Below are 26,247 nucleotides of genomic sequence, written 5' to 3'. Positions count from 1 at the left end.
ACCACTACCGCAGCTGGAGCCTGGGGCCCTTTAAATCGAGAGGTTTTAGTTTTAGTCTCACACCAAAGACGACAGCGGTAGCCAATCCTATAGTAAATAACATGAAAACATTTTAAATAGGAAAAGAAAATTAAAGAGTTATTGACAAGGTTAAAGCAAGCAGACACACAAATAGGTTAGTCTTAGGGCATGTCTACACTGGCAGAGTTACAACGCCAGCAGTTACAGCACCGCTCAGAAAGCACTGAAGGGAAACTGCTGTTGTGCGTTCATGCTGTCAGCTGCCTGCACAATAGCGTGTTCACACTTGCGGCATGTGCAGTGGTATTTGGAGTGGTGCACTCTGGGGAGCTATCCCACAGAGCATTTCTTCCTCTCCTGCCACTAAGAGTTGTGGGAAGATGGAGGGGGGTTGTGGGGCATCCTGGGTCCTGTCCCAAGATGCATTGCTTCACATCCCAACAATTCCTGTGCGTCCATCCACATTTGATGCCATCTTTCAACAGTTTGTGTACTGCGCGCCCTGCCTCTTTGGGCTGCAGGAATGGATCTCTAACTGCTGACCAGCGTGCTGCTCGCTCTGAGCAACACAGTTATTCCTTAAACTACAAAGGCAAGAGGAGTGCGACATTGATCTTCCCACACATAGTAGCTACGACACGAGATTGCTTGTGGCATTCATGGAGATGCTGACCACAGTGGAATGCTGCTTTTCGGCTCGGGAAACAAGCACTGAGTGGTGGGATCACATCGTGATGCGATCACATCGTGATGCACATCTGGGATGACAAGCAGTGGCTGCAGAACTTTTGGATGAGGAAAGCCACATTCATGGGCCTTTGTGATGAGCTCGCCCCAGCCCTGTGGCGCAAGGACACAAGAACGAGAGCTGCCCTGCCACTGGAGAAGCACATGGCGATTGTACTGTGGAAGCTGGCTACTCCAGACAGCTACCGATCGGTCGCTGACCAGTTCGGAGTGGAAAAGTCGACAGTTGGACTTCTGTTGATGGAAGTGTGCAGGGCTATTAATCACATCCTGCTCCAGAAGACCATGACTCTGGGCAACATGCATGATATTGTGGATGGCTTTGCACAAATGGGCTTCCCTAACTGCGGAAGGGCGATAGATGGCTCGCACATTCCAATTCTAGCACCAGACCACCTAGCCACCGAGTACGTTAATCGCAAGGGGTATTTCTCAATGGCTCTCCAGGTGCTTGTGGATCACCCTGGGCGTTTCACAGACATTAACTCAGGCTGGTCCGGAAAGGTGCATGACACATGTATCTTTTGGAACACAGGCCTGTTCAGGAAGCTACAAGCAGGGACTTTCTTCCCGGACCAGAAGATCACTGTAGGGGAAGTCAAAATGCCCACTGTGATCCTGGGAGACCCCACCTACCCCTTAATGCGATGGCTTAGGAAACCATACATGGGTCAACTTGATAGCAGCAAGGAGCAGTTCAACAACAGGCTGAGCAAGTGCAGAATGACTGTTGAGTGTGCTTTTGGCCATTTAAAGGCCCTATGACCCTGCCTCTATGGGAAGCTGGACCTGGCCAATGACAATATTCCTATGCTTATAGCCACATGCTGTACACTCCATAATATTTGTGAAGGGAAGGGTGAAATCTTCACTTAGGCCTGGACCGCTGAGGCTCAGCGCCTGGAGGCTGAGTTTGAAGAGCCAGAGACCAGGGCTATTAGAGGGGCACAACACGGGGCCATAAGGATCAGGGATGCCTTGAGGCAGCCATTTGATCTCCTGTTTGCGCTGAAAGCCACTAATATTTGTTGCTATGTTCGGGAGTGCAGTGCTTGTAATGCTAGGACGTGATTGTGGTTGGTGCAGATGATGGAATATGAAGGTTTAACATAATTGTCTGTTGCATTGCAGGACTCTGTTTGCTTTCAATTAGTAGAATAAAGATTGCTTTCAAACCCATGCCATTCTTTTATTAAAAAACAACAACTCGAGGAGAGCGTCAAAGAAAAAAAAAAAAACATCAGCAGTGACGGGGGTGGGGGAAGGGAAGGTCCCAGGAGGAGGTGGGGTCCCAGGACATCTAAAGATTTGTGTATGTCCAGGTATCATCTCCATCCTTCTCCTTTGGAGTACAGTGGAGCGGGTGCTGTACTTCAGCAGGGCCAAACTTCAGAGGGATGAATGTTGAGTGCAGTGGGTAGTGGGAGTCCACAGTGCTGAACTGTGAGCGGGGAGGAGTGGAATGCTGTGAGTATAGACTGGAGTCAGGAGGTTGATAAGAGTGTTTTGGTGTTGTCGGGGGGGGCGGGAGCATGGGAAAAAGTTTTGCGACAGCGGTTGCAGGGGAGGGCGGGCGCGGAGCTCCTCGGTTTGCAGAACTAGTATCGCCCAGAGCGTGTCTGCTTGGTGCTCCATAACCTTTTAAGAGCCGCTTCATTCTGGCATGCCGTGTTCTCCTTTCAGTCCCTCTTCTCGCTGTCCAGCCACTCCTTCAAATCCTGTTTCTTGGTGGCGGAGTGCATCATAACATCACGCAGAAAGACCTCCTTGGTTCTTCTTGGCCACTTTCTAATTCTGTGCACCCTTTCTGCCACTGATAAAGAGGGAGGCTGGGCTCCCAAGGTCATCTCTGTGAAGTTTAAACACAACATTTTACAGAAGCAGCATTGTTTGCAACACAGAAAACAGTGATTTAAAACACAGCCAGTACTCACATGCCTGTCACTAACTGGCTGACCCCAGACAAGCACACATGAGCCGCAAGACCCCCAAAATGGTGAGTAGCTGCAGCGGGAAGGAAAATCACTCTTCCCAGACCCTGCTGTACACTGGGCACGTGACTGTTGGGGAAAGCCAGCACTGTAGGGGCAGCCTGATAATCATTCCTGTCCCCACACTTTCCACAGGATGTGATCATTATAGAAGATATCCCACTCCTGAGGGTGAGCAGGAAATCAAGGGAGGGTCTTCTCCAAACCTGCAGCTTCCTCCCTGGCCCCTATGTGGCTCACCTGTGTGCAGCAATGGCCTCCGCCCACCACCACCCCGTGACGGCACAGTAGTGCGGGAAAGTTACTGTTAATGGGGCAAGAAACAAAGCAGCTCTGCCACCGAACCTGCGGCAGCGGATTGCCCAGTATCTCCAGGATAATTTCCTGGAGAGTTCTGAGGGAGATTCTCACAAAGTGAGGGAGTCAATCAACAGCCTGTTCCACTGCTCAGACTAGGCATGCGGTGGAAGACAAGACTGCTTTCTGCAACCCTCCTGAACCCAATAACTCACTTCAGCTATTCCCAAAATCAAATCCACTTGCCAGGGGCCTCCTCTCCTGTTTGTGCTTCACCAAGCTCTGACAGCGGTGACTGGCTAACCTCCTCTGGGGTAGAAAAGAGCTCCTGGCTGCATGCATCTCTGACCTCCAAGTCATCCTCTGCCTCTGGGTCCCCCTCCCCTTCCACATCCTTGTCCAAGATTTCCTCCTCCTGGCTCGGTCCACTCTCAACTGGCATGCGAGCCACCGAAGTATCCACAGTGGCCTATGCCATGGCGGTGGGATCACGACTGAGTATTGCGTCCAGCTCTTTGTAGAACCGGCAGCTCATGGGCACAGCACCGGAGTGGCGGTTAGCCTCCCGCGCCTTGTGGTAGGCGTTCCGCAGCTCCTTCACATTGATCATGCACTGCAGTGTGTCCCGGTCACACACTGCAGTGCAGGGTCAATATGAAGGAGCTGTGGAATGGCCTCTCTGTCATATATATATGAAATTATGTTCTTAAATCCTTGAAGTTAAAGGCAGGTCACCCAGAGGTTCCACCAGACAGGGGGAAGGAGACACATATATTATGTGTCTTAGAGTGGAAGTCTATTTGCATAGTGAGTCAAATGCAAATGAAGAGATTGCGGGGACTCCATGAGAATAAATTAACAGGAAGATGTGACCCAGTCAGGATGGGAGGGGGAAGTTTATAGGTGAAGAAAAAAGGACTGGTCTAATATAGCTAGAGGGTGCAGAGCAATGCCTCGGCATCCTTCTTCTGGGGAGACAATCTGCCAGTGGGCTTGGTCTGATGAAAGCATGGTCTCAGGCATCTTGTTGAAAACATTATGAGATGGCGTTTGTAAGCAGTACTTTATTAGGCAAAAGGGCAGCTTGTTAGGTAAGTTTATATTCTAGAGTGAATGTTATGATTTTGTTCTATATGTAACCATTTTTTCCAGTATTTCTACTTGCTATCTGTCATAAATATAAAGGGAAGGGTAAACACCTTTAAAATCCCTCCTGGGCAGAGGAAAAACCCTTTCACCTGTAAAGGGTTAAGAAGCTAGGATAACCTCACTGGCACCTGACCAAAATGACCCATGAGGAGACAAGATACTTTCAAAAGCTGGGGGGAGGGAGAAGCGAAGCCTCTCTCTCTCTCTCTGTCTGTGTGATGCTTTTGCTGGGGACAGAACAGGAATGGAGTCTTAGAACTTAGTAAGTAATCTAGCTAGATATGCGTTAGATTCGGATTCCTTTAAATGGCTGAGAAAATAAGCTGTGCTGAATGGAATGTAGATTCCTGTTTTTGTGTCTTTTTGTAACTTAAGGTTTTGCCTAGAGGGATTCTCTATGTTTTTAATCTAATTACCCTGTAAAGTATATACCATCCTGATTTTACAGAGGTGATTCTTTTTACTTTTTCTTCTATTAAAATTCTTCTTTTAAAAATCTGAATGCTTTTTCATTGTTCTTAAGATCCAAGGGTTTGGGTCTGTGGTCACCTATGCAAATTGGTGAGGATTTTTATCAAACTTTCCCCAGGAAGGGGGGTGTAAGGTTTTTGGGAGGATTTTGGGGGGAAAGACGTTTCCAAACGGGCTCTTTCCCAATTATATCCCTGTTCGATGTTTGGTGGTGGCAGCAATAAAGTCCAAGGGCAAAAGGTAAAATAGTTCGGGGCAGTTTTAACCTAAGCTGGTAAAGATAAGCTTAGGAGGTTTTCATGCAGGTCCCCACATCTGTACCCTAGAGTTCAGAGTGGGGAAGGAACCTTGACACTATCACTAGTATCTCTGAACTTTGTTCAATAAACTCATTCTTATTTTTGCTATAAACAAATCTAAGTGCTGTGTGTTAAGCGGAGCTGTGTCCTTCAGTGTAACTGGTAAGCTGTGGTGTACTGTTCCTTTGGGAACAGAGAATCTGGAAATTCTGAGTGTCTAGCGCAACAGGACTGGGCACTTTAGGGAGACACTCAGAGAACTCGGGTGTTGGAGTGTGCCAATTGCTTAACTGCAAACCTGCATGGGCAGCGCTTGTGTTGCTTGTAGTTGATATAGTCAGGGAACTGATCCCTGGCATGCAGACAAGGCTTCCTCATGCCAAGGGCAAGTAATAGTGAGGTGCCTCACAGCCCTGGGTATCCGTGAAAAGCATCACACAAAAACACACATGCACACACATCCCCCCTGCCTGTCCTCAGGAACTACCAGTAGTGCAGTGGGTCTTCCCCTAGCATAGCTCTGACTCATACAGCCACAATCAAACTCTATTTTGCCACACCCAAGGTGTATTTCGGCTGCTAGGAGGTTAATGTTGCTTAAGTCCTGCTTTTGTAGCTGTTATGTATACAAAGTCCTCACTGAAGTCAACAAGAGTTCAATGTGTGTAACAGCTATAGGAACGGGCTCTACTTCTTGTAATATCTTGTATTATTTTTCCAAAATAGCAAACATATAAGACACATGCTTCACTGCTCAACCACTAACATTTTTACAAGCTTGCAGATCTTTTTCTTGAGATAATAACCTCTAGAATTGGTTACTTATTTAATACTGTTCAAGATTTAAACATTCTTGCAATGAAAATAAATAAATAAATAAATACTAATACTACCCAACTGTTACGGCTCTTTTCATTAGTAGATCACAAAGTGCTTTACAAAGGAAGGAAGGATCATTAACCTCATTTTACAGTAAAATTTCAGTTCTTCTGAGAGGGACCTTCTTTGTGTTATAAATAATATACTAACCAGGAGGTTTTGGCTTCTGTGAAGAATTTAGAGGCATGTTTTAAATTAATTACTTCCATTTTCAATGAACAAGCCATGAGAACATTTGGCCCATAAAAAAAAAAACCACAATCTATGTAACTGGCAGGACTCCGGTATGATAATACAGGCACTATACAAATAGAAAATGAATGGGAAGGTGGGAATGTACTAATGAGAGTGAAGATATGAGGTGGCTAATATGCGGAAGTGTTGACACAAGGATGGTTGTGATCAGATTAAAAAGTTTTGTAATGGAGCACTATGTGGGTGGGAGAAGTCTTTTATCCTGTTTGTGGAGATTAATGAAAGAGACTGACACCCTGGTCACTTTAGAATTTCAAGTAATCCATATGGATTTAGTTTCATCTTGAAATTGCACTTTTCTAATCTTTTATTGTATTCTGCAATCGGTAAGTACAATTAACACAGCACTTTTCTGTTTTCTTTTTTCTTTTTTTTTTTAAATCAGGAGAATCTTGCTCAGATTATCTTTGGAATTTAATGAGACTACAACCAGGCCATGAAAAACCTTGAGGATTATTATTAACAGTTGAAACTATCTTGCAGAATAGATCAAAGTTATCCTGTATGGCGTGCAGAGAGTTGTGGGTTTGTAAGTTGTAAGTTTCTATTTTACTTCTTAGGAATTCTTGTTAAAAATATAAAACTAAAACCTTTGTAGTCATATGCTAAGGTTCAAAAAGAAAACTTGGCAGCTCTGCCTAACCATGTTTAGCTATCCTTTACTTGACCTTAAATAGATCCTGACACTGTCTCCTGGAAACTGAAAGATTCTGTTTCCTTTTATTGTTATAGATGTTAATGTCTGCTCAACCTCGGTTGTCTGACCTTGATGAAACACTGTAATTTAAAATAGTTTATCCTAAAAGTGGCATATCTAAAAGTCACTTACCGTACTGTTAGTCATCACTGTGGGAAGGACTCCAGTCATTTTGCCTTTGTCACAATGTTTAGCATTGAGCTGTTTCTTTCTTGCCAGCCAGAGGATCTGCTAATATTTCCAGCTGCACTGTATATTACAATACCTGTAGAACCTGCACAGTATGGCTAATGCAGACAAGCTACACCTAGGCCTCCAGGCAGAGGTGTATCAGTAGCTGGAGATTCAAGTTCCAAATAACAAACCCCACCAGGCTCCCTTGGAAAAGTTCATAAGCACATAGTGTTCAAACTTACAGTTTGTGCAATTGATCCAGTTGTTTTGTCTGAGTAGGGAGGAAGTCACGTAGAGTGGGGCATGATGGAAGCCTGTAGGGAGTGGGGGAAGAGAAAGAGAAGGGAAGCTCAGGGACATAGCAAGGAGAGAGGGAGGGAGAAGAAATCTCTAAATTTGGATGAGTGTCCAAACTTGTTGGTGTTTATCTAAAGCCATCATCTCAGTAATCTGCTCTGCATTGCTGTAATACCTTCTTTAGCTCCAGCACTTGGTTCAATTCCTCATTGACAGCTCAGTCAGTGTCATAATTGACTGTTCTATTTCAGAGTTGCTTTTCATCATGAGAAACGGAATAGAACACAGATTGCTTACAAAAGTTTATGAATCTAACACTTAGGGGACTGTTTACTGTTTGACTCTTTCCTGGCCGGGTTCTAGCAAAATATAACTTAATATACTGTAGGCTAAAGAAACAAAAAGTATCACAGGAATTGTACATTACTTCTCTCTAAATAAGGCTCTGACAGATATGCAATACATATGGTGCTTGTGTTCATGTATTCTTTATCATGTCTATGTTGTATGAAGACCTGCACAGAATTCTCTTCAATAGCCACAGTCTTCCTCAGCTATGAAATCAAGGAAGTGATTGCAGTTTTCCACTCTAGCTGGACTTTGAAATAACCATGATAAAGAGTAAGGCAGATGTGAATAATTGATTACATATTCTAAAATACAACTGCGTTTTTACACAGAGACGTTAAAAACAAGGCATTGCTCCTCCAAGTAATTTTACAGTCAGATACTTGACATGATTGTTCTGAACAGGTGTGGGAGAAAAGAATCAACAGTACACCACTTAAACTGCTAACACAAGTGCGAGAGTGGTTACAGAAAGAGGAGGCAGGTGACACAAGGAGTTTCCACTGCTACAAATCAACAGTTCAGATACATGGCAAATGACTTGCAAGACCACGAACTGCTGTTGAGAATAAAATAGGAGGCTTTGGTGGAGACCCTGCTTTAATTTAATCTTCCCTGTTAGCAGGAAATAGATTCCATGCAACAAAGCAATATGTAACTCAAAGCTTTAATATATATACACATCTGCTACTGAAAATATGAATGCAATTCATGCTACCAAAATTCAGACCAAACACATATCACAGTTTCAGTACTTTTTTCTGGCTTCAGTGAGAGACAGCTGCAACGATGGAGCAAATCATTCTTGTGGACTGAGCTGGCTTTGCAATTATTCAGCTGGGCCTAACATCAGTTCCACACAGCAGCACATTCAGCTGTCTTCGTTATTTAAGGTGGACTGTGTTCGTTCATGGACAGTAGTTTGTGTTGGTATTTGCAGAAAGTTTTGTTTAGCTTAGTTCATTCAAGCTTTCCAAATTAGTAAATTATAAGATACAGCGAGGAGGCAGCAATTAAGATTAGAAAGAAGGAGGATCACTGAAAACCTATTATGCATGTACTCTTACACAAAAGGATTGCTCTCTTTATGAATGTTATTGTACTAACCAAGAGAGCAAGGAACTGTTGATACAAGGTATAATAAGTTTCACACACAATAGTGCATTCCCTTAGGATAAACTAGCAGTGACTTGTTATAAAATGTTGTAATTTTTCCTTCCAATGGAAGTTACTAACCCAAAAAAACAAACAAAAAAAAATGTGCACCAAATGAAATATGTAGTTTTGATTATGTATTGATACATGATTTGGGATATTTTTGCCCTCATTATAATTTTTGACTAGTTTATTGGTACAACAATAAAAATGATGTTACCCCATTTTTCTCCTAAGTACATGGCTATAATTTATCCCTTTAAGCCCAAACTTTCTGCTGTGAGCACCAAAGTAATTATAGGAATAATATAGTTGGTGGCTTTTGGACTCGCCTTCCCGTAGTGCTTTTATGCTGAGATCATGATCGATAATGGAAAGACTAAATGTATTGTTGCCTGGCCAGATGATGTTGGACGGAAGCATCAGTTCATGTAAGAACTTCTCAGTTGTATAAAATAGAAATGAGAAATCTATGCAGCATCACTTGAAAGTTTACTGGAAGTTTTTCTAATTTAAGTACCCTTGGTTACAAGAGCAATAAGGAAGTAATACCCTTCTGACTCCATGAGGCAAAGGGAAGGACAACTGTACCCTTAAGCACTTCTTGTTAGCCAGAAATAAAACAGCATTGCAACCTAGGAGAAGGCTGTTCATCTCCCTGATCAGAGAATTTGTGCTGTAACCCAGCTGATGTTGCAGAGGGAGACACCCAAAGGGGTGGAAATGAGGGTTATATTGTGTGAATGTGATAAGAGAAAACGGAATGTAAAGTCTGCTAAATAGGCAATAAATCTTGGTTCCAGTGAATCCCCCTCACCCCACACTTCAGGCAGGAAGAATCCACGTATTTTTATAATCTGGGGACCACATACTTAGCTAAATATGTAATCCACTTTGATGTAGCAAATAACTACATAATGTCATCATTCTGAGAAGAAACACATACATAGCCTTTTGTGGTTAATGCCAGAAGTGTGTGCCAAAGGCTTAATGCATAATCCTTTTACAGAGTTTATGTGAAAATGACATCTGCTGTAACTGACTAAATCAGTTGTTCCCTCCCCATAAATGGTGATTGCTTAAAATAATCATACCAAGCATAACATTTATATTTTCCTTACATGAAATGAAACTTGTTGGGTAACATTAAATAGTGTTCTCATATACAGTTGAAGCAGATGCTATTGGTTTCGGTAATAGCGACAGCTAGGTCGCCTGCTTTGACCATTGGTTTAAGTATTTATTTTTGTTTGTAAATAAAAAAACAATATAAATAATAATCTAAGTTTGAATGCTTATCAAAACTTTACAAAGCAGTATTCCCGGTTATCTTTCTTAAAAATCCAGCCACACTTGCTTCCAATACATTGAAATTTGAAGTACTTAATCCAGCAAAATTCCCATTGACTTCAACAGGAATTTGCAGGATTAAGAACCTCAGAATTCAGCCCTGTGTACTGGAAGGTACTTCATGATTTTATAAAATTTTGATTTTATATCTTCCATAATTTGTAGCTAACTTTTTATAGCCACAAATGCTATAAATCCCTCTGTCATGATCCCAGTAAGGCAGTGAACCCTGAACAAGCTGACATGAAATCTAAGTCACTGTTAAAAAGATAAATAATGTTGTCCTTAAAAAGAGCCAAGACTTCAGCTTGAGGAAAGATCACTGGAACATGAAAGAAATGCATTTTTACAGTTTGTGGAAGTTCCTTCCATCTGCATTGAGGCTTTAAGGTGAAATTCTGTTCTCAGATGCAGGTGCACAGCTCCCATGGAAGTTAATGGGAACCATGCACACACATCCCTGGGAAGTATGAGACACTTGTGTTGGATCATATTAAAGAAGTTCTGCATTAAAATCACAAATGAGTTTGATTCCCCATAGTTTAAATTCCAGGGTATTACTAATTAAGAGGTCTCTTGGTTTCTGGTACTGTTTCTCTCCCTCTCTATTTGAAACTTGCAAGCTGCTAATTGTGTTAGTACATTCTAAGACAGACTCTGTTCTCAAAGCAATTCTTTGTCACAACTACTCACACAGAGAGAGACTCAAAGCAATACTCTGTAACAACAGAAACAGCACCCAGAGACTCCCTGCCCTTTTGTTGTATTCATCTCGCTTTGTTAACAATTAGAATAGAGATAGAGGATGTATGTGGATGGATGCTTGGTGTGGATAATAACTGAATGATCAGAGAGGTGCCAGCCTAAGAATCCAGTGTCCATTGGCTGAAGAAGGTGTCAAGTGGAAATAACCAGAGGACCCCCGGAGGGCAGACTGGAATCCACCCAACAGCCTCAAGAATGGGAGAACCAAAGAACAAGATAACATCTGGCAGCACAGAGCCGTCAGGAATGTGCCATCTGCTGATGAAGCAATTCCCATAGACTGGCATAGGAAGAAATTCCTATAAAAATGGACTCTAGAAAGTGAGAACTTTGGGGTCTGATTCTGCAAACCAACTTCCAGGAGCATCCGATGAGCATCTGACAAGGTCCTGCTCCCTCCTCATGTCCAGGCCACCTGGACAGTGGCTTGGCATGAGCAACTCTAAGGCTGGTAACTATGATAACAACCTTGCAGAACCTGTGTGTGTGTGTGTGTGTGTGAGAATGAATATGAAATTGAATTGAATGTTATAGCTATAACTAACTGCTTACTCTGAATCTTTCTGTATCCACAATAAATGTGGCATTTTGCCTTTACCCCTTTAATAAGATCCTGCTGGTTTTTATTTTATTGGTATAACACTTGGACAAAAGGTCTTTGAGACACACATTAAATGTGAAGATGTATCCGTTTTTCTTTTTCAGGTATCACATCATAGTGATTGCCTTGATTTACCTGCTGCCTTTAATAATGATGTTTGTCGCATATAGCATTATAGGAATTACTCTTTGGAGTAGTACAGTTCCCAGAGACCACACTAATAGAGTCTATTATCACCATCAAGTTACTGCCCAAAAAAAAGGTTAGAAGTGAAACTTAATAATTATCTTTTATCTTGCCAGCAGTTCTGACTCTAGCTGTGAAATGTACCTTACATTCATGCAAAGTCTTGCAATGCTGTGTGATTGCACATTGGCATATTAAGGATGTATGAAAAAGTGACAAAATAGCGTCAGAGGAGGGGATGAGGTGCTCTTTTCACAGACCTCCTGAGTGTGAAAAGCAATAATTTGTCATAAGATAGTCTCTAAAAGAGAGACCTTCCAATCAGGGAGAATGTACTGATTTGCCCAAGGCTACATTGAGTGGAGGAGGTAGTGTCCAATGGATTCATGCTTCAAGGAATAGATCTATGTATGCTGCAGACAGGAAGAAATTTCTCTTCCCATTATACACCACCACTAGTTCAACTGATGCTTACCTTTCCCTAATATTTTATCTACCTTTCCCTAATATTTCCAATTTGACTGTAAACAATTCTTATGGAGCAGGCTACCTTAATATGCTAAAATGTATTAATGCAAAGAAACATAAAATCTACAGTCACTATATGCCCTTCCGCTTTCTTGCACTCAGAACTCCTATCAGCATCAATAGTGTAGGAGGAGTTCTCATTGATCTAAAGCATAATAAAACCCCTAACATATGATAAAAATATGCACTGATTTAATAAATCAGGAGGAAGAACAGTATTGTTTTAAATCAGATAAACATGAAACTTCAGATAATTGCACAGAGACAATGAATTAAAGTATTCTTTTTACATTTCTAGTTTGTGAGGACCATGGTCATTGTTGTGATAACTTTTGCTGTCTGTTGGTTACCTTATCACCTCTACTTCATCCTGGGGAGCTTCAGGGAAGACATCTATCAGCAAAAGTATATTCAGCAAGTCTATCTTGCAGTCTTTCTGCTTGCTATGAGTTCTACGATGTACAATCCAATTATTTACTGCTGCCTTAACCAAAGGTTAGTAGCAAAAAAAAACAAAAAAAAAACAACAAACACAAAAAAATCCCACCATCCTATAGGCAAGTGGCTAAATTCCTTAGGTGTGAATGGGAGGAATTCTATTGAACTCAATGGAGCTTTGCCCATTTAGACCCACAGAGAATTTAGTCCGGGGTTCTCTGAACACGCGCTGCGTGTTGCTAGCCATTTTAAATCAGTTTTAAAATGTTTTGCCCTCAGTAAAATTCAGAGAGTTACTATGTGATCAGAACTTGCATCCACTTCCATGGTGTAGGATCATTTGAGAATAGAGTAACAAAAGGCATTTGTATTATCTGCCTCTTGTTTGCCTACCTGATGCAGTAACACCTGACATTGCTGAGTCTAGCTATGGCTGCCGAGACTCTAGGCCCTAGAACATAAATCACAAACAAAATAAAGCTCTCCACATTTAAAATTAAAGCAGGCAAGAGCACAGCAGCAGTAGTCATCCTCATTGCTTATTCAGGTATCCACGTAAGCAGGTTTGCAAAATAAAGACCTAATGAATTAACAACTACTCTTCTTTCTTTAAAGCCGCTCCTCTAATGTCCTGTCTCTAACTGGAATTTTCTCAATACAGCTCACGGTCATTTAGCATTTATTAAGAGTGACTATATTAAACACACAAGGGACCTACATGAACAATCCATCTGTAAATGTCAGAATGAAAAACTAGCTAACCAGTACAGTCTTGTTACAACCCAAACTTGTAGGGGTTTTTATGTTTTGTGTTTGAAAGGAAGGCACATTCTCTCTGATAGTGCAATACATAAAATAGAAAGAGACCTGATCACTGCCTCGTCCATCTGAGCAGTGAAAGTGTTTCTCTCTTTTTATGCATTCAATCCCGCAACAACCAAATTCTTCCATCAGACAAGTGCACAGGGCTCTCATTGACTTCAATGGAAGCCTTTCCTATCCCCATGCTCATTCAAGGGTGGAGCATGCCCCAGCTCTCTCTTTGCAGTTAGCATGATCATTGTATCATTTAATTTCCTTTTTGTGTTTGTGCATGTTTGCAGGTTTCGTTCTGGTTTCAGATTAGCTTTCCAATGGTGCCCATGTATAAAAGTAACGGAGGGAGACAAACAAATTTATTTACCCATCAACTTCACAGCTGATCCGTAACCAGCCAGTCAAACAAAGCTAATTGAAAAACAGACACACTGAAATGAGAAAAAGACATTATTAACCTGCATGCATTTAACACTTGGATTTTTATTTAGATGCTCTGGAATAGTGTTCAAAATATAGTCTCTAAAAGATAGTGTAGTAGATTTTAGAAGCCTGGGATCCATTTTTAATTGATTCTTTTGTACCATGCTGTGGCAGGTGCCTTGAACATTGAAAACAGGATAAGAGTAGTCATTATTTATCGGTTTCAGAGCTGGGTGGACTTTTTCAGCCAACCCTTTCCTCCTCCTCCCCCCCAAAAAATGCAGGTTTGAGTCATCAAAACATATCACAAATGTATGTGGATTTTGTCAAACTGTTTCAGCTGAAACAAAAAACACGTTGGAAATGTCTAAGCGGGGTGTTTCAGCAAGAGTGAAACAAAGGGGATTTAGGCATCTTGCACAAAATGGAGATGATGGCAGCAGCAATGGTAACCTTATACCCACTAGTTCGGGCACTCAACTGGGATGTGGGAGATCCCATGTTTGAATCCCAGCTCTAGAGAAGGGATTTGAACCCAGGTCTCTCCCACCAACATGCGAGCAGCTACCTGGCTATACAATCATTCTCTTGCAGTTCTCTCACTCTCTCTCTCTGGCTAGCCAAGTATTTCATACAAAGTGGGCAACCAGTTGTCTGGTGTTTAGTTGGGAGAAAACAAAGCTGGGTTCAAGTCCCTGCTCCAGAGTAGGAATTCAAATGCAGTTCCCCAGGTAAGTGGCCTAGCCATCTCCTCCTCTCTTTTGTGAATCTAGCCCCTTGCTTTCTGTACCTTTATCCAAATTAATTAATTAAATACGTGCTTAAAATGTCTGAAATCAATATTTCCTTTGCCCCAAGACAGGGTTTTCTGACTTTTTCCACTCACCAAAAATTCTAAAAAAATTCAGTCTTGGTTTGACCCAAGCTGAATTTGGTGTTGATAAACTCCCAAATAATTGGAAAATCAATTCTTCACACACCTCTACCCACACCCTGCTACAGTGTCTGTAAGCTGCACAGCCACGTATTCTCCAAAGACCATCACTGAGTTACGAATTTCATATCAGCCCATTCCAGGATTGAAAATCATAATAGGGAAGAATTCAATTTAAAAAATGGCGGCGGGCGGGGGGAAATAGCCAAATTGGGTGGACAAAAGGGTTAAATAAAAAAAATCCTGATGGAAATGTCCTTCCTTTTTCTGTTTTTTAAGAAACTTTTCTATGGAGAAGAACCAGCATACTGCTATAGGTCTCAGTTCCACAATCAGATCCATTCAGCTGGACCCTCACTCACACCGATCAGGAGTACACCCGCATAGATGAGATTGCAAGACTGGGCCATAGGAGATGTAACTAAGACAAATTATAAACCATAAATTAGAGCTCGACCCAAGCTGCAAAGTTTGGCTTTGAACTTTTCCAGAGTTCTGGGATGTTTGGGCCTTTGTTCTGATATGGCCTTATAGTTTATCAATATAAATTGGGAAGCCATTCCTTAAAGAATCTATATTGCTGGAATTCTTATTTATAGGAAGTAGGACCAAAGTCTCAGCATCATTTCTTTATAAACTTATCACAGAAATTAAACATTAATAGCCATTATTACACAAGCAAAACATAAGTTACCAACGTGCACAATTAACACCCATGTTAACAGAATAAAGCACCTGAGCCTCCGAGATCCTCTGCAGATCTCAAAGCATTTTGTAAATGAAAATATAATTATCCCTAATTTACAGGTGAAGACATGGTGGCACAAGAAGGTTTTACCCATGGACCCACACCAGGTTCACTGGCAATGCTGGATGCAGAACACAGATCTCCTAACCCCCAGTCCAGTGCTTTATGTATTGGCCATGCTGTCTCCCATTCAAACGTCATATAGACTTGTAACAGTACTTGTGCACTGAAGGAAACAGATGAAGCTTGAGTGACATTGACTGTTATCTTTCAGTTTAATACTTCTCAGGAGCACAATAGTTCTGTCTGAGTTCTTCACAACTGGAGGAAGAAACCTCTCGAGGCAGAATCTGTACAGCTAGATCATCTCCCTCCTTACTAGCAGTTATTTCAAATGTATTTCATCTGATTCACTGGTTGAGAATTGCTCGTTAGTATGACTAACAACATTTAGTAGGGATGGTATGTCCCCAGCCCATGCCTCAAGTTAACACATACATGCAAATGCAACCTCTGCTAGAAGCTAGGTTTAATATAAAATGAATAGTCCACGCAGAGAACTGTTTTAATCCTTCTAACCCAACAAAGCACTGTAACAGACTGACAGTTTCCTATGATATCCTGAATGAACTTTATTAGGTTAAACCTTATTGAATTAGGGTTCATACCTTTGGAGTCCATTGAATTAAAAATACAATTGTGTATGTACTTTTGCGGCACTGTATGTACCTGCTCTAGTAAGGGTATGTCTACACTACGGAATAAGGTCGAATTTATAGAAGTCGGTTTTTTAGAAATCGGTTTTATATATTCGAGTGTGTGTGTCCCCACAGAAAATGCTCTAAGTGCATTAACTCGGCGGAGCGCTTCCACAGTACCGAGGCTAGAGTCGACTTCTGGAGCGTTGCACTGTGGGTAGCTATCCCACAGTTCCTGCAGTCTCCGCTGCCCATTGGAATTCTGGGTTGAGATCCCAATGCCTGATGGGGCTAAAACATTGTCGCGGGTGGTTCTGGGTACATATCGTCAGGCCCCCGTTCCCTCCCTCCCTCCGTGAAAGCAAGGGCAGACAATCATTTCGCGCCTTTTTTCCTGAGTTACCTGTGCAGACGCCATACCACTGCAAGCATGGAGCCCGCTCAGGTAACCGTCACCCTATGTCTCCTGGGTGCTGGCAGACACGGTACGGCATTGCTACACAGTAGCAGCAACCCCTTGCCTTGTGGCAGCAGACGGTACAGTACGACTGGTAGCCGTCATCGTCATGTCCGAGGTGCTCCTGGCCACGTCGGCTGGGAGCGCCTGGGCAGACATGGGTGCAGGGACTAAATTTGGAGTGACTTGACCAGGTCATTCTCTTTAGTCCTGCAGTCAGTCCTATTGAACCGTCTTATGGTGAGCGGGCAGGCGATACGGACTGCTAGCAGTCGTACTGTACCATCTTCTGCCGAGCAGCCATGAGATGTGGATGGCATGCAGTCCTTCTGCACCATCTGCTGCCAGCCAAAGATGTAAAAGATAGATGGAGTGGATCAAAACAAGAAATAGACCAGATTTGTTTTGTACTCATTTGCTTCCCCCCCTCCCCTGTCTAGGGGACTCATTCTTCTAGATCACACTGCAGTCACTCACAGAGAAGGTGCAGCGAGGTAAATCTAGCCATGTATCAATCAGAGGCCAGGCTAACCTTCTTGTTCCAATAAGGACAATAACTTAGGTGCACCATTTCTTATTGGAACCCTCCATGAAGTCCTGCCTGAAATACTCCTAGATGTAAAGCCACCCCCTTTGTTGATTTTAGCTCCCTGAAGCCAACCCTGTAAGCGCCCCTCCCGGCGTCAGAGCAACGGCAAACAATCGGGCATCTGAGAGTGCTGTCCAGAGCAGTCACAATGGAGCACTCTGATGGGGCTAAAACATTGTCGCGGGTGGTTCTGGGTACGTATTGTCAGGCCCCCGTTCCCTCCCTCCCTCCGTGAAAGCAAGGGCAAACAATCATTTCGCGCCTTTTTCCCTGAGTTACCTGTGCAGACGCCATACCACGGCAAGCATGGAGCCCGCTCAGGTAACCGTCACCCTATGTCTCCTGGGTGCTGGCAGACTCGGTACGGCTTTGCTGCACAGTAGCAGCAACCCATTGCCTTCTGGCAGCAGACGGTGCAATACGACTGGTAGTCGTCCTCGTCGTGTCCGAGGTGCTCCTGGCCATGTTGGCTGGGAGCGCCTGGGCAGACATGGGCGCAGGGACTAAATTTGGAGTGACTTGACCAGGTCATTCTCTTTAGTCCCGCAGTCAGTCCTATTGAACCGTCTTATGGTGAGCGGGCAGGCGATACAGACTGCTAGCAGTCGTACTGTACCATCTTCTGCCAGGCAGGCAAGAGATGAAGATGGCTAGCAGTCGTACTGTACCATCTTCTGCCGAGCAGCCATGAGATGTGGATGGCATGCAGTCCTTCTGCACCATCTGCTGCCAGCCAAAGATGTAAAAGATAGATGGAGTGGCTCAGAACAAGAAATAGACCAGATTTGTTTTGTACTCATTTGCCTCCTCCCCTGTCTAGGGGACTCATTCCTCTAGATCACACTGCAGTCACTCACAGAGAAGGTGCAGCGAGGTAAATCTAGCCATGTATCAATCAGAGGCCAGGCTAACCTCCTTGTTCCAATAAGAACGATAACTTAGGTGCACCATTTCTTATTGGAACCCTCCGTGCAGTCCTGCCTGAAATACTCCTTGACGTACAGGCACCCCCTTTGTTGATTTTAGCTCCCTGAAGCTCCCTGTAAGCCGTGTCGTCAGTCGCCCCTCCCTCCATCAGAGCAACGGCAGACAATCGTTCCGCGCCTTTTTTCTGTGCGGACGCCATACCAAGGCAAGCATGGAGGCTGCTCAGCTCACTTTGGCAATTAGGAGCACATTAAACACCACACGCATTATCCAGCAGTATATGCAGCACCAGAACCTGGCAAAGCGATACCGGGCGAGGAGGCGACGTCAGCGCGGTCACGTGAGTGATCAGGACATGGACACAGATTTCTCTGAAAGCATGGGCCCTGCCAATGCATGCATCATGGTGCTAATGGGGCAGGTTCATGCTGTGGAACGCCGATTCTGGGCTTGGGAAACAAGCACAGACTGGTGGGACCGCATAGTGTTGCGGGTCTGGGACGATTCCCAGTGGCTGCGAAACTTTCGCATGCGTAAGGGCACTTTCATGGAACTTTGTGACTTGCTTTCCCCTGCCCTGAGGCGCATGAATACCAAGATGAGAGCAGCCCTCACAGTTGAGAAGCGAGTGGCAATAGCCCTGTGGAAGCTTGCAACGCCATACAGCTACCGGTCAGTTGGGAATCAATTTGGAGTGGGCAAATCTACTGTGGGGGCTGCTGTGATGCAAGTAGCCCACGCAATCAAAGATCTGCTGATATCAAGGGTAGTGACCCTGGGAAATGTGCAGGTCAGAGTGGATGGCTTTGCTGCAATGGGATTCCCTAACTGTGGTAGGGCTATAGACGGAACCCATATCCCTATCTTGGCACCGGAGCACCAAGCCGCCGAGTACATAAACCGCAAGGGGTACTTTTCGATAGTGCTGCAAGCTCTGGTGGATCACAAGGGACGTTTCACCAACATCAACGTGGGATGGCCGGGAAAGGTGCATGATGCTCGCATCTTCAGGAACTCTGGTCTGTTTCAAAAGCTGCAGGAAGGGACTTTATTCCCAGACCAGAAAATAACTGTTGGGGATGTTGAAATGCCTATATGTATCCTTGGGGACCCAGCCTACCCCTTAATGCCATGGCTCACGAAGCCGTACACAGGCAGCCTGGACAGTAGTCAGGAGCTGTTCAACTACAGGCTGAGCAAGTACAGAATGGTGGTAGAATGTGCATTTGGACGTTTAAAGGCGCGCTGGCGCAGTTTACTGACTCGCTTAGACCTCAGCGAAACCAATATTCCCACTGTTATTACTGCTTGCTGTGTGCTCCACAATATCTGTGAGAGTAAGGGGGAGACGTTTATGGCGGGGTGGGAGGTTGAGGCAAATCGCCTGGCTGCTGGTTACGCGCAGCCAGACACCAGGGCGGTTAGAAGAGCACAGGAGGGCGCGGTACGCATCAGAGAAGCTTTGAAAACCAGTTTCATGACTGGCCAGGCTACGGTGTGAAAGTTCTGTTTGTTTCTCCTTGATGAAACCCCCCGCCCCTTGGTTCACTCTACTTCCCTGTGAGCTAACCACCCGCCCCTCCTCCCTTCAATCACCGCTTGCAGAGGCAATAAAGTCATTGTTGCTTCACATTCATGCATTCTTTATTCATTCATCACACAAATAGGGGGATGACTACCAAGGTAGCCCAGGAGGGGTGGTGGAGGAGGGAAGGAAAATGCCACACAGCACTTTAAAAGTTTACAACTTTAAAATTTATTGAATGACAGCCTTCTTTTTTTGGGGCAATCCTCTGTGGTGGAGTGGCTGGTTGGCCGGAGGCCCCCCCACCGCGTTCTTGGGCATCTGGGTGTGGAGGCTATGGAACTTGGGGAGGAGGGCGGTTGGTTACAGAGGGGCAGCAGTGGCAGTCTGTGCTCCAGCTGCCTTTGCTGCAGCTCAACCATACACTGGAGCATACTGGTTTGGTCCTGCAGCAGCCTCAGCATTGAATCCTGCCTCCTCTTATCACGCTGCCGCCACATTTGAGCTTCAGCCCTGTCTTCAGCCCGCCACTTACTCTCTTCAGCCCGCCACTTACTCTCTTCAGCCCGCCACTTACTCTCTTCAGCCCGCCACCTCTCCTCCCGGTCATTTTGTGCTTTCCTGCACTCTGACATTATTTGCCTCCACGCATTCGTCTGTGCTCTGTCAGTGTGGGAGGACAGCATGAGCTCGGAGAACATTTCATCGCGAGTGCGTTTTTTTTTTCTTGCTAATCTTCACTAGCCTCTGGGAAGGAGAAGATCCTGTGATCATTGAAACACATGCAGCTGGTGGAGAAAAAAAAAAGGGACAGCGGTATTTAAAAAGACACATTTTATAAAACAGTGGCTACACTCTTTCAGGGTAAACCTTGCTGTTAACATTACATACATAGCACATGTGCTTTCATTATAAGGTCGCATTTTGCCTCCTCCCACCGCGTGACTACCCCCTCAACCTTCCCCCCTCCCTGTGGCTAACAGCGGGGAACATTTCTGTTTAGCCACAGGCAAACAGCCCAGCAGGAATGGGCTCCTCTGAGTGTCCCCTGAAGAAAAGCACTCTATTTCAACCAGGTGACCATGAATGATATCTCACTCTCCTGAGGATAACACAGAGAGATAAAGAACGGATGTTGTTTGAATGCCAGCAAACATACACTGCAATGCTGTGTTCTACAATGTTTCCCGAGTACGTGTTACTGGCCTGGAGTGGTAAAGTGTCCTACCATGAAGGACGCAATAAGGCTGCCCTCCCAAGAAACCTTTTGCAAAGGCTTTAGGACTACATCTAGGAGAACCGCAAATGCCAGGGCAAAGTAATCCTTTCACATGCTTGCTTTTAAACCATGTATAGTATTTTAAAAGGTACACTCACCAGAGGTCCCTTCTCCGCCTGCTGGGTCCAGGAGGCAGCCTTGGGTGGGTTTGGGGGGTACTGACTCCAGGTCTAGGGTGAGAAACAGTTCCTAGCTGTCGGGAAAACCGGTTTCTCCGCTTGCTTGCTGTGAGCTATCTACAACCTCCTCCTCATCATCATCTTCTTCGTCCCCAAAACCTGCTTCCGTATTGCCTCCATCTCCATTGAAGGAGTCAAACAACACAGCTGGGGTAGTGGTGGCTGAACCCCCTAAAATGGCATGCAGCTCATCATAGAAGCGGCATGTTTGGGGCTCTGACCCAGAGCGGCTGTTCGCCTCTCTGGTTTTCTGGTAGGCTTGCCTCAGCTCCTTCAGTTTCACGCGGCACTGCTTTGGGTCCCTGTTATGGCCTCTGTCCTTCATGCCCTGGGAGATTTTCACAAAGGTTTTGGCATTTCGAAAACTGTAACGGAGTTCTGATAGCACGGATTCCTCTCCCCAAACAGCGATCAGATCCCGTACCTCCCGTTCGGTCCATGCTGGAGCTCTTTTGCGATTCTGGGACTCCATCATGGTCACCTGTGCTGATGAGCTCTGCATGGTCACCTGCAGCTTGCCACACTGGCCAAACAGGAAATGAGATTCAAAAGTTCGCGGTTCTTTTCCTGTCTACCTGGCCAGTGCATCTGAGTTGAGAGTGCTGTCCAGAGCGGTCATAATGGAGCACTCTGGGATAGCTCCCGGAGGCCAATACCATCGAATTGTGTCCACAGTACCCCAAATTCGAGCCAGCAACGTCGATTTAAGCGCTAATCCACTTGTCAGGGGTGGAGTAAGGAAATCGATTTTAAGAGCCCTTTAAGTCGAAATAAAGGGCTTCATTGTGTGGACGGGTGCAGGTTTACATCGATTTAACGCTGCTAAATTCGACCTAAAGTCCTAGTGTAGACCAGGGCTAAGAGGAGGTAACTAACCAGAGAAATTACATTTCAGCCCTTTAAAGCCAGACCCCTGGAGAGATTTGCACATACTAGTTTAAACTTGATTCTCCAGGGACCAACAGACAAAGGATTTTTGGACAAATAGCCTGGTTTTAAACAGGCTCAGGGGCTTTTTCCTGATCCACTGAATGGACAGAACCCCTATCCACAGAGATCCCCAATCCTTAGGGAAGGCTTGGCACGACGTGGCCAGCTGAGGCCCGGTTAGACTGTGTGCTTGTTCTGATCCCAAGCTGTAATGAACTTGGAACCACAAGGACTCCCCTTGAGTGGGGAGTTGAAGGTCTGCTGCTGCCAGAGTCCATGTTAGGGTTGGGGTGATCTCTGGTAAGCTTATTAGCATTTGTGTAGGTCCTTTTACTGTTTTTAATATTTTCTCTGTAATCTTACCACTTCAAGAATAAAGTAGGCTTGCATAGGAAGTGCTGTGTGGTAACTGGTAACTGTAGCAATTACACCTGTTAACTGTCTCTGAAGAGAAAACAAGCAGGTTTGTCTAGGCACTCTGTCTTTGCTGGGAATAACAGTTGTCATAAATATAAAGGGAAGGGCAACCACCTTTCTGTATACTGTGCTATAAAATCCCTCCTGGCCAGAGGCAAAACCCTTTCACCTGTAAAGAGTTAAGAAGCTAAGGTAACCTCGCTGGCACCTGACCCAAAATCACCAATGAGGGGACAAGATACTTTCAAATCTGAAGGCGGGGGGGAAACAAAGGGTTCTGTCTGTCTGTGTGATGCTTTTTCCGGGAACAGATCAGAAATGCAAGCCTTCCAACTCCTGTTAAGTTAGTAAGTAATCTAGCTAGAAAATGCATTAGATTTTCTTTTGTTTAATGGCTGGTAAAATAAGCTGTGCTGGAAGGAATGATATTCCTGTTTTTGTGTCTTTTTGTAACTTAAGGTTTTGCCTAGAGGGATTCTCTATGTTTTGAATCTGATTACCCTGTAAGGTATTTACCATCCTGATTTTACAGAGGTGATTCTTTTACCTTTTCTTTAATTAAAATTCTTCTTTTAAGAACCTGATTGATTTTTCATTGTTCTTAAGATCCAAGGGTTTGGGTCTGTGTTCACCTGTACCAATTGGTGAGGATTATTATCAAGCCTTCCCCAGGAAAGGGAGTGTCTAGGGCTTGGGGGGATATTTTGTGGGGGAAGACATCTCCAAGTGGGCTCTTTCTCTGTTCTTTGTTTAAAACGCTTAGTGGTGGCGGCATACGGTTCAAGGACAAGGCAAAGTTTGTACCTTGGGAAAGTTTTTAACCTAAGCTGGTAAGCATAAGCTTAGGGGGTCTTTCATGCAGGTCCCCACATTTGTACTCTGGAGTTCAGAGTGGGGAAGGAACCTTGACAACAGTGAAGGCAGGGACCTGTGGGGCCTGGAAATATCCCAGTCAGAAGAGAGAAAGACTTGTATCTCCACCCAAGAAAGGCAACAGCTGCAGGAGCAAGCAGCCTGAGAGTGGGTTCCCTTCCTGGACCACTGAGGGGAAATGCATGTGTGGTTGCCCTGAATTGGCACAGCCACTTTGATCATCCAAGCACCCTGACTGCCTAACTCATTTACTCCCACTCCTACACACATCTCAGCTCCCTTCCCGTGTTAGTTACCCACACCATTTCTCCTCCCCCATATTAAAAATAAAAAAGCAAGGGTAAATAGGGGAAGGAGGCAATGTTAAAAGTTTGAGATATTAAGCACAATAAATTCAAGACATACAAACACAGTGAGTGACTGATAAGGGTTTAGAATAGATGCACCTTCTCTATCATAAGCAGTGTTTTTTAATATTAAAGAGCCTTACCATGACTGTAAATGGAACACCTGGTGAGACTTAGCTCCTTCTTTTCTATTACAGCCTCCAGTTTGTCAGTCATTTGGAAATATTCCACCTTTGCTCTAAAAGCTTAGTAGCTATGAAGTGTTGGGCTGGATGGGGATTTAGAGGACTAGCACCTCCCCCTCCTCCTCTGCTCATCTGGAGCAATGGGAAAAGAGAAAGGAGGAGAAAGAAAGAAAACTTCTAGGCTTAGTGCAACTGAAAATATGAAGACATTTCCTGAGGCCCCTATAAGCAGTGGAAATAGGATACATACCTAGCTGGAGTCCCTGAGTGTGTGGGAAGCAAAGAAAAGACTTCTGATGCACTGCCAGTTCCCCAACATTCACAGTGATAAACAGTGACATCATAGATGCTCACTTGCAAGCAGTGTTTGAAGAGCAGTTTGAAAACAAGGTAGTTCCAGGAGGAGAGTTGAAAATCCACACCCACAAACAGTAGGCTAGTGAAATACTTAGACTTCGCTATACATTTCATTACACAGTACATTAATCTGTAGTTTGATGGCCGGTTTATAAAAGTCAATATATGCAACAGTCTTGAATAATGTTCAGATTTTCAGTTACTTGTCCAACCACCATTTAGAAATTTGGTGAAATATCAAACATTTTAACAAATGACTATATGTTTCAATCATTTAATCAAAAGACTAGTTTGAGAGTGAATGTTATACAGATATATATATTTTTATACTTATATATACACATCCAGTTACATGCATAATATTGTTTTGTTTGTTTCGGTTTGCTTGTATCATGTGCAATGTGAATGGATGGATGTGAACTTTGGAAAATAAAAAATAAGGAAGGGGAAAAGCAATCTCATTTGCTACTTTAATTTGTGTTACTTCCAAGTTTTACCAAAGGTGAGAAAAGCCCTAAAGGCTCAGAATCTCTTCATTCGCAAAAATAGAATTACTAAGGCCTTGTCCAAACCCCATTTGCATCAATGGGATTTCTTTCTATTGACTTTAGTGAGCTATAATCAGGCCCATAATGAATAAAGAGTAATGAAGCCATGTTGTAAATAAGATTGAAAGAGTAGACAGGGACATCATTTTCCTTCCCAGTTTTGTTTTAGGTAGGGGAATGGATGGGTTCCTCTTCAATATCTGCCTAATAATCCCACTTATGCACCCTGTAGAAAATTCTGCTAAAAATTACACTAGTGTGACCCCATAGTTCCATGGGTTCACACCACTGTAACTGCAGTTTGGCACTATCTCTCTCCTGCCCACATCTTTCAAAGATTAGTTTTTGTTTTTAAAGATTTAAAAAAATTCCCAAAAGCTCTTCCTCGTCAGCTGCCCCTTGACTAGACAGCTTGATTTTTCCAGAGACAGCATTTCTCATCCACATGTGACAGACAAGGCTATTTCTGGTGGCACTAATTCCCAGAAGACTGTAGCACATGGGTAACTGCAGTAAGGAATAGGGTTTTTAAACAGTACGCTACCATTCAAGATGTTTAATCTGGACATTATTTAGCTGGTTTTGGGGGGCATGCAAGTGTTTACCATTATTTTAAGAAAATGAATGGGAGCTGGAAAAGAAACCACCTATAATGATGCTACTAAATACACACACACATTGATTAGACAGCTTTGTTTAACAAGAACCATCATGATTCTTTCTGCTACAGGAAATAAAAGCAATTTAGGAGAGATTCTCTGCTAAAGAAATTTGTCAGTGCTCCTAGTCATCGCAAGCCTGAGTTACACATCATTATGGGTCTACCCCTAGATGATGCAAAAAGGTGCTTTTTTCAACTGAGTTAGATTAACACTACTGGAAAGCCCCATTAACACCCTATAACCTCTTCACAATTGTGTTAGTTGTCCCTTCCTCAGCTACAACATGACCCAGCTAACTTAACTGAAATGATGTTAAACTGTCTCTAGGTGGGATGTTAAGGACACCTTAACCTGCATTGATAAAAGCAGCTAAACTGAGAGCACTGTTCACTTACTGTGCTTACCAACAATTTCAGATTCCAAGGCCAGAAGAGACCATTGTGATCCAAAATAATTCCTAGAATGTATCTTTTAGAAAAACATCCAATCTTGATTTTAAAATGGTCAGTGATGGAGAATCCACAATGACCTGTGTCCATTCTTCCAGAAAGCTAGTTCATCTTCCATCTCTTCTTGACATATAACCAGATTGTTTGCATTTTAGGTGGACTAACTTGAGTTCTCCTCCTACTAAACAGCTCTACAATACCCTAGTAAGAAACTGAAGGGTTGCTGTATTGAGAGAGTGGGATATAGATTACCCTT

The 26,247-nt window shown here is 43.8% G+C and overlaps 1 protein-coding gene and 1 long non-coding RNA gene across 2 annotated transcripts; one reads left to right on the top strand and one right to left on the bottom strand.

The window, feature by feature from the left end:
* Window positions 1-1,936: 1,936 nt before the first annotated feature.
* On the bottom strand, window positions 1,937-24,357 carry LOC142072801 (uncharacterized). Its single transcript, XR_012669373.1, has 4 exons — window positions 24,226-24,357; window positions 23,934-24,107; window positions 7,223-7,294; window positions 1,937-2,617 (listed from the first exon to the last, which is right to left on the bottom strand). It is a non-coding gene; the product is annotated as an uncharacterized LOC142072801 (long non-coding RNA).
* TACR2 (tachykinin receptor 2) lies at window positions 7,315-13,857 on the top strand. The gene is given in 4 exon segments (XM_048858875.2): window positions 7,315-9,211; window positions 11,601-11,765; window positions 12,517-12,705; window positions 13,752-13,857. Coding segments are annotated over 4 exon segments (681 nt in total). The 5' UTR covers window positions 7,315-8,990.
* Window positions 24,358-26,247: the final 1,890 nt, after the last annotated feature.

The sequence above is a fragment of the Caretta caretta genome, chromosome 7, assembly GCF_965140235.1.
Source record: "Caretta caretta isolate rCarCar2 chromosome 7, rCarCar1.hap1, whole genome shotgun sequence".
Lineage (NCBI taxonomy): Eukaryota > Metazoa > Chordata > Testudines > Cheloniidae > Caretta > Caretta caretta.
Note: the sequence above shows the minus strand (reverse complement) of the source record. Positions and strands in the feature narration are given on the sequence as shown.